General features: G+C 38.9%; 1 protein-coding gene across 1 annotated transcript in view; it reads left to right on the forward strand.

Moving 5' to 3' along the window:
* The window catches only part of LOC110447640 (asialoglycoprotein receptor 2-like), a 10,321-nt gene extending 8,857 nt beyond the window's left edge, over positions 1 to 1,464 (forward strand). The window contains exons 4-5 of the mRNA XM_021493480.1: positions 206 to 407; positions 1,371 to 1,464. Of these exons, the coding sequence (XP_021349155.1) occupies positions 206 to 407; positions 1,371 to 1,398 (230 nt within the window). The 3' untranslated portion in view covers positions 1,399 to 1,464. The remainder of the gene's footprint in view (positions 1 to 205; positions 408 to 1,370) is intronic.
* The last annotated feature ends 8,049 nt before the right edge of the window (positions 1,465 to 9,513 follow it).

Here is a 9,513-nt window from a genome sequence, read left to right on the forward strand (position 1 = left end):
CATTTGGACCCCCCTCCAGATAGGCCTCTGGATCCGCCACTGATCGCCATAGTACTGCTTAGGTCAAGCAGCATTGTCAATTGCTACAAAGCCTCAGTGAATTCTCCTCATGATGATACTCCCTAAGACGTGATTGTTCAACACATATGTTATATGGATTGTCAGTAAAAAGAGATGTCAATTCTTCAATTATGCTTCCCCCCAGAGAATTACTGGATTGGAGCACATGATTCAGTTCAGGAGGGTTCGTTTGTTTGGGCCACTTCGCGGGAACCTGTGCACATTGAACACTTCGGAAGAACGCCCGACAACTCCCACGGAAACGAGGGATGTATAGAGATCTACGCCAACGGGGACTGGAATGACAACAACTGTATGACCTCATTTAATTACATCTGTGAACGTTCGTAAGTAACAACCAGTATCATAGGTAGCCCAGTTTGTAATGATCACGCACGGGAAATCCAAGTCGCGCCTACAGTTGAGATGAAGTCGTTCGCGTTTTACGTTCTACAAGCTATATCCTTCGACCTTCATAGTTTGACCTCCTGCCAAATCGTGAGCACAGGGACCTGAATGTGTGTTACAGATATATTGTGACCTAAACTAAGGTGTTACGAGTAATTTTACCCTTTTTAGGAGTAAATAATTGTTTTTAAAAAGTAAATATTTTTATTTGGTAAAATGTGACTGCTACGTTTACGATGTAATTTTTATATACAATCACTCGGGTGGCATCGAAAATTGAGCTCAACCCCTAAAACGTATACGATTACTCTGAACACCTCGGAAGTTTGAGGGCCGGACAGGGCACGGGTAAACAAGAGGTTCAATGGGCCAGCATCGCTTATCACATCTTTGACCTTCAAAATTGGCAAACTCAATATTTTAAAAATGACATTGGTCATTGGCCAATGTCATTCATTTCGGAACAAACTTGATAGCCCTCGACCCTGTGTACTACTACCCAATATCATTACAGTATCGTAGTCCTCATGGTTATTTAAAAGAGGTCACCTAAAAATATAACAAAATTGAACCTTATCACCCTGAAAACAGGTCAAAGCCATGTACTTGAGCAATCTGGTAGCTCGTTTTATGCATACTACAGGTCAAAAAGCATAACCATAGGCTCATTGATTAGTTAAAGAACGTGTTTTGAATGTTTCAATACATTTGACAATTGACCTCAAAAGTGGCTCAAAGTCATTTATTTGAACAAACTTGACAGCCCTTCGTCCAAGAATGCTACAGGCCACATCTCACGACCATAGGCTTCTTGACATAATTATTAAGAATGATCTACATGTAGATGCGAATTATCAGTTATAGGACTAATGTTTTGTATAACTTTGATTATCTTATTTCAGACCAGAAAGCGAACAGCTGATTGGCTGATAAGAAAAGACAACAACGTATTGCATTGAATATGTGTTATCAAACAATAAAAGCAACAGAACGAAACACTACCGATCTTATTATCTATATTGTGTTACGTTCTGTACAATTCAACTTCAATTCAGTAAATGAAATAACAACATTATTTAAAAAGCAAGCGGGTGGTACCATTCCACAGTAGTACATGTATTTTAAGCATTGAACTGCTTCAGTTGGCATTCATAGGCAATATGAATGCCAACTGGACAAAGACAAAGGCAATGAAGCGCGTTAGCGCTTCATGTTGGATATGCCTTTGTCCAGTTGGAATTCATATTGTCTATGAATGACAACTGAAAGCAGTTCAATACTTATTTTTATCATTTTTTGAATCTGTTCATCTCACAAAAAATTGATAACACTTATTATTATTCAGCTTTTAGTTCAAATAATGTATGTATCAAGTATGCTTGTCCAATGAATAGAACAGCAATCGCCAAGGGAGGGTCAGTAGTATCCAACGAAACAATTATGACGTCAACAATCGGTCCATGACATTCATAGCCTATATGAATGCCAACTGAATTTAGTAGGGATATATACATATGGTGGCAATGCCATTCGATGGTAATTACAGGAGTCGTAGAAACACGTCTTGTAACGCAAGTGTCATCTAGGACTATTACATTCTAAAGAAGGCGTTCTCAAGGACCATAGCCCTTTAAAGTAGGTGTCTTGTAGGGTTATTAGGGCCCCGTATCGGAGATACTGGTGCCCTATAGTAATCACTCTGTCTGTCCGTCCACAAAGTTTGTTCCTGACTGATAACTTTAGTATTAATTGACCGATTTACATTAAACTTGACCAAGATGTTCAGTTCAAAAAAATACACACTGAGGTAAAATGTCAAGGTCATGAAGTTCAAAGGTCCAGGTCAAATTTTGCATCTTTTCACTGATGAGCATTTTTTTGTTATGACATGATGAAGCAAAGTTGATCAGAATTAAACAATGAGTCAACAGATCGAAGGTAAAGGTCATCGGTTCAAAGGTCTAGGTCAAAGGCAAAGGTCAAATTTTAAAGCTTTTCACTAATGAGCATTTGATGACATTATGAAGCAAAGTTGGTCATAATTAAACAAAGAGACGCATTGAGGTAAAAAGTCGAGGTCTAAGGTCAAGGTCAATTTTTGTAGCTTTTCACTGATGAGCAAATCATGACAATATGAAGCAAAGTTGGCCTGAATTAAACAAATAGTCAACTGACCAAAGGTCAAGATCCCTGGGTCAAAGGTCAAGGTCAAATATTGTATCTTTTTACTGATGAACATTTTTTTTATGTTATTATGAAGCAAAGTTGTTCAGAACTTAACACAGAGTCAACTGACCTAAGGTCCAGGTTACGGGTCCTAAGGTTCAAGGTCAAGGTCAAGTTTTGTATTTTTCACTGATGAACATTTTGTTATGATAGTATGAAGCAAAGTTGGTCGGAACTAAAGAATAAATCAACTGACCAAAAATCATGATCACTGGGTTTAAGGCCAGATCATTTGAGTCCAAAGGTCAAAGACAAAGTGGATCTCTGACTTTGACCCTGGCTCTTGATGGACATATCAAAGCTAACAAATGAGTATTGCACCAGTATTTTCATTTCTGTTAGCCCAGCAAATATGGAGGTGGAAAAAAACAAGACTCACATCATAGTACATGTAAAATGTATATTTTGCTTACTTGCGATTCTTTTTGAAATCCAAATGTCAGACGTCAAGCTCAGCTATATGACTGAGCAGATTGCTTCTTGATGATTATCGGGGATATATTGCCACAAGACGGGGCCCTTACTGACCTGTCAGTGTTCTAGTTGCCTTCTAAAATAAGCTTGTTATTGCCTTCTAAAATAAACTTCTAGAGCAGACGTATTATAGGGTCTAGCCGTCTAAAGTAAACGACGCCGCTAGGGTCATAACCTTCTAGTATAGGCGTTCTCCTCTAGGGTCTAGCCTTCTAGAGTAGGCGTCCTCCTCTAGGGTCTAGCGATCTTATGTAGGCGTCCTCCTATAGGGTCTAGCGATCTTATGTAGGCGTCCTCCTCTAGGGTCTAGCCTTCGAAAGTAGGCGTCCTCCTGTAGGATCTAGCCTTCTAATGTAGGCGTCCTCCTTTAGGGTCTAGCTTTCTAATGTAGGCATCCTCCTCTAGGGTCTAGCTTTCTAATGTAGGCGTCCTCCTGTAGGATCTAGCCTTCTTATGTAGGCGTTCTCCTCTAGGGTCTAGCTTTCTAATGTAGGCGTCCTCCGTTTGGGTCTAGCTTTCTAATGTAGGCGTCCTCCGCTTGGGTCATACATGTAACCTTCTGAAGTATGTGTCCTCCTGTAGGATCTAGCCTTCTAATGTAGGCGTCCTCCTCTAGGGTCTAGCTTTCTAATCTAGGCGTCCTCCTCTAGGGTCTAGCTTTTTAACGTAGGCGTCCTCCGTTTGGGTCCAGCTTTTTAATGTACATGTAGGCGTCCTCCGCTTGGGTCATACATGTAACCTTCTAATGTAGGCGTCCTCATCCAAGGTCTAGCGATCTTATGTAGGCGTCCTCCGCTTGGGTCATACATGTAACCTTCTGAAGTATGTGTCCTCCTGTAGGATCTAGCCTGCTAATGTAGGCGTCCTCCTCTAGGGTCTAGCTTTCTAATGAAGGCGTCCTCCTGTAGGATCTAGCTTTCTAATGTAGGTGTACTCTGCTTGGGTCATACATGTAACCTTCTGTAGTATGTGTCCTCCTGTAGGATCTAGCTTTCTAATGTAGGTGTACTCTGCTTGGGTCATACATGAACCTTCTGAAGTATGGGTCCTCCTGTAGGATCTAGCCTTCTAATGTAGGCGTCCTCCTCTAGGGGCTAGCTTTCTAATGTAGGCGTCCTCCTGTAGGATCTAGCCTTCTTATGTAGGCGTCCTCCGCTTGGGTCATACATGTAACCTTCTGAAGTATGAGTCCTCCTGTAGGATCTAGCCTTCTAATGTAGGCGTCCTCCTCTAGGGTCTAGCTTTCTAATGAAGGCGTCCTCCTGTAGGATCTAGCTTTCTAATGTAGGTGTTCTCTGCTTGGGTCATACATGTATCCTTCTGAAGTATGTGTCCTCCTGTAGGATCTAGCCTGCTAATGTAGGCGTCCTCCTCTAGGGTCTAGCTTTCTAATGTACGCGTCCTCCTGTAGGATCTAGCTTTCTAATGTAGGTGTTCTCTTCTTGGGTCATACATGTACCCTTCTGAAGTATGTGTCCTCCTGTAGGATCTAGCCTGCTAATGTAGGCGTCCTCCTCTAGGGTCTAGCTTTCTAATGAAGGCGTCCTCCTGTAGGATCTAGCTTTCTAATGTAGGTGTTCTCTGCTTGGGTCATACATGTAACCTTCTGAAGTATGAGTCCTCCTGTAGGATCTAGCCTTCTAATGTAGGCGTCCTCCTCTAGGGGCTAGCTTTCTAATGTAGGCGTCCTCCTGTAGGATCTAGCTTTCTAATGTAGGTGTACTCTGCTTGGGTCATACATGTAACCTTCTGAACTATGTGTCCTCCTGTAGGATCTAGCCTTCTAATTTAGGCGTCCTCCTCTAGGGTCTAGCTTTCTAATGTACGCGTCCTCCTGTAGGATCTAGCTTTCTAATGTAGGTGTACTCTGCTTGGGTCATACATGTAACCTTCTGTAGTATGTGTCCTCCTGTAGGATCTAGCTTTCTAATGTAGGTGTTCTCTGCTTGGGTCATACATGTATCCTTCTGAAGTATGTGTCCTCCTGTAGGATCTAGCCTGCTAATGTAGGCGTCCTCCTCTAGGGTCTAGCTTTCTAATGAAGGCGTCCTCCTGTAGGATCTAGCTTTCTAATGTAGGTGTTCTCTTCTTGGGTCATACATGTACCCTTCTGAAGTATGTGTCCTCCTGTAGGATCTAGCCTGCTAATGTAGGCGTCCTCCTCTAGGGTCTAGCTTTCTAATGTAGGCATCCTCCTCTAGGGTCTAGCTTTCTAATGTAGGCGTCCTCCTGTAGGATCTAGCCTTCTTATGTAGGCGTCCTCCTCTAGGGTCTAGCTTTCTAATGTAGGCGTCCTCCGTTTGGGTCATACTTATAACCTTCTAATATAGGCGATCTCCTGTAGGATCTAGCCTTCTTATGTAGGCGTCCTCCGCTTGGGTCATACATGTAACCTTTTTAAGTATGTGTCTTCCTAGTCATAGCCTTCTAGAGCAGACGTATCTAGGGCCATAATTTTCTAAATTAGGCAGCCTCCCTAGGGTCATATCCTTCTGAAGTACTGTGCTCTAGGGTCATAACCCTCTAAATCAGATGTTTTTCTAAGGACATAGCTTACTAATATAGGCATCCTTCTGTACTTCCTATGGTGTACATTTCTATTTTCTTCAGAAAGTTTACCCACTTCATCCTCACAAGTTAATTTTTAAAGGAAAACTTACACTCATGATATTTTTGAAACAAGTTTATTTCTCATTATTTGTAATGAGATTTTCACCCTCTTAGTAAAACCCTACAATCAATAACAATGTCTGATAATATGATTACTAATAAAGATTATTTTAATTAAGGTAGGAAAATACTAGTAGAACTATCAACAATACAGTTATATGATAATATAGTTTTGGAAATATAGTGATTTTGTTATATTTACGACATATTGCTCTGTAATTCAAATACAACTATTTCATAATAGCCTTGCCTTCTAGTTCAGCCAAAAATTGAAATGGACTTTAAAATGTTCTGTTATATACCCATTAACCCCGCCCAAAAGATACAAGTTGGTGTTCTGTTATATACCCATTAACCCTGCTCCAAAGATACAAGCTGGTGTTCTGTTATAAACCCATTAACCCCACCCCAAAAGTACAAGCTGGTGTTCTGTTATATACCCATTAACCCTGCTCCAAAGATACAAGCTGGTGTTCTGTTATAAACCCATTAACCCCACCCCAAAAGTACAAGCTGGTGTTCTGTTATATACCCATTAACCCTGCCCCAAAGATACAAGCCGGAGTTCTATTATATACCCATTAACCCCGCCCTAAAGATACAAGCCGGTGTTCTGTTATATACCCATTAACCCACCCGAAAGATACAAGCTGGTGTTCTGTTATATACCCATTAACCCACCCAAAAGATACAAGCTGGTGTTCTGTTATATACCCATTAACCCTGCCCCAAAGATACAAGCCGGAGTTCTATTATAAACCCATTAATCCCACCCCAAAGATACAAGCTGGTGTTCTGTTATATACCCATTAATCCCGCCCCAAAGATACAAGCTGGTGCTCTGTTATATACCCATTAACCCCGCCCCAAAGACACAAGCTCCTTCCCTGCTATATACCCATTAACCCCGCCCCAAAGATACGAGCTGGTGTTCTGTTATAAAACCATTAACCCCGCCCCAAAGATACAAGCTGGGGTTCTGTTATATACCCATTAATCCCGCCCCAAAGATACAAGCTGGTGCTCTGTTATATACCCATTAACCCCGCCCTAAAGATACAAGCCGGTGTTCTGTTATATACCCATTAACCCCGCCCCAAAGATACAAGCTGGTGTTCTGTTATATACCCATTAACACAGCCCCAAAGATACGAGCTGGTGTTCTGTTATATAACCATTAACCCCGCCCCAAAGATACAAGCTGGTGTTCTGTTATATACCCATTAATCCCGCCCCAAAGATACGAGCTGGTGTTCTGTTATATACCCATTAACCCCGCCCCAAAGATACAAGCTGGTGTTCTATTATATACCCATTAACCCCGCCCCAAAGGGCAGATTATCACATCACTTCCCTTCCCTGAAGAATATCAAGTCCCTCTTCTTTTCAGTAGATCATACAGCTGTGTGCTCCTTACTACCCAGTACGTGGTTGGATAGCAAGATGAATGGATCACTCAGCCAATTTTTAAAACAAATTAAAGCCACTCTCCCCTCACAGCTAGGTAACAAAGAGGACATTTGAAGTAGTGGTGGCTGGTCACTAGGACAACTGGATTAATGGTTGAAGGAATAATGAGGCTGATAACAAAATGTCTTAATTATAAATCCCAACACAGTCATCATACCTTTCAATTCACAGATAAGCTTTTTTTTCTAGTGGCATGTAAAATATGTAAATATAAATCTGTTTGAAATGGCCATACGGTAAGACATTAAAAAAGTAGCATGATCTGCCTGCCTTTACATAAACAATAACATAAAGGGGCTGTTCTGTCCAACTTGTATCCTGCAGTATTGAACATTCTAGGTTTACCCTACAGGACTCAAACAACATTGTGAAGGCTCAAATATTTGCATTACAGAGCATCAACTTTTCCAATGAATATTAAACATTGTGTCTACTTCGATGTCTATTTAAGTAACATAGCGATCTATCTCAGATTTAATGGATGTTGCATACACTTTCAAAGTTACATTCTGTAAGTTATCCTGTCTAAGAATAAGTTAACATCGTGTAGACTTTTCTGTCAAAGATTTAAGAAGCATTGCATTACTTTTTTTCTGCCAAGATTTTAGTAAAACTTAAAGACTGATTTTCCAAGATTGATTTAAGCTACAGACATTTATCTAGATGCAAAAGCCTGTGTAAGATAATATGGTTCAAAACACATTTCAGTATTGCACTTGTAAAATAATAGATGTAATAATAGATATATATGTAGCAAACATTTTATATAATGATACATCCATAAAGAAAATAAATAAATAAAACAACCCTCAAGCACATGTGATGATGGCAGAGACAGATTATATCATTGTACTCCAACAAAAACCCATACAAATATCATAATTAATAAAATTGTGTTTTTGTTTTAAGACTAATACATATAACGGCATTATTTGAGGAAATGAGTAATATGTAATATCAATGATCAAACTTCAAAATATTCCTCTGGTATTTGACTTGGATTTTCAAAGACTTTTTCTTTTAAGGTAAATAGTAACAATGCCCCAATTATAACTAATAAGAAAAATTCCACTGAAGAGCTATTTTTCTGCTTGAATATTCTTCCTTCTATTAAAATGATGAAACAACAAAAAGGAGTTCTACTGGCTCAGAGTTACTTCCCTTCTCCAGTTATTCACCTCTCCTTTTGATGCTGTGTTTGACTGGAAGGCTAAATTCCTTAAAGTGTAGGATTGGCGTTGAATAGGTCATGTATTCTTACAGGATTCTTGTACTTTTTTCCCTTCAAATTTATAACAACAATAATTCTATATGATACACAATATGGTGTGATTGATAAACAACACTTCTGAAAAAATTGAACCAATGAAGGTCATAGTTCTTTTCAATTTATGGTGCTCTTTATCTGAAATATAAATTACTGCCTAGCAAATGGAGTTATGGTCCAATAGTATGCATTAAAATGCTGACATGGCTTATTATGCAAAAGTAAAATGCTAAGCAGCTTTGTATATGTAGTAAACAAAATGATATAAATAAAACTTTACAACCTTTTTTTCAATGCAGTTTGAAATTAAAAAAGTATTACTGTGTAAACAAAAAATTGTTCATGAACACAATCTGTGTTATTATCAAACTATATCACCGTACATGTAAATTAGCATAAATTAGGAATCTACATTTTTCACATTAGCGAGATGTGGATTTGTCTCATGCCTATTAATAAAATACCCTACTTACTACTCTAAGTTTTCACTATAAATACATATGTAGTCCTATATATACCCATGGTGAAGTGGACGTAAAACCAATTAATCAAACAATCAATCAATCAATCAATCAATCAATTACATATACCCACAGGTTTAACCATTCCCCTGCGAGAGGGTATTCATGAAATCATGAATGGTCATGAACAATTCATGAACATTCATGAATATAGACAGTTTGAAATTCATGAATACTTATTCATGAATATTCATCAACCTGCTTTCATGCATTCTTCATGAACTTTTATGAATAATTAATAAATTCATAAAAATGCATGAATCTGCATGAAGTTTGTGATTATGAATTATTCATGGACTTTTATGCACAGCAAAAATTCATTAAAATTCATCAGAATTCATGAAAGGCATATCCTTGAGAAATCATGAACTTTGATGAATTTAAATGAATAATGCAAATTCATTAAAATTCATCAAA

The sequence above is a fragment of the Mizuhopecten yessoensis genome, unplaced genomic scaffold (assembly GCF_002113885.1).
Source record: "Mizuhopecten yessoensis strain PY_sf001 unplaced genomic scaffold, ASM211388v2 scaffold3555, whole genome shotgun sequence".
NCBI lineage: Eukaryota > Metazoa > Mollusca > Bivalvia > Pectinida > Pectinidae > Mizuhopecten > Mizuhopecten yessoensis.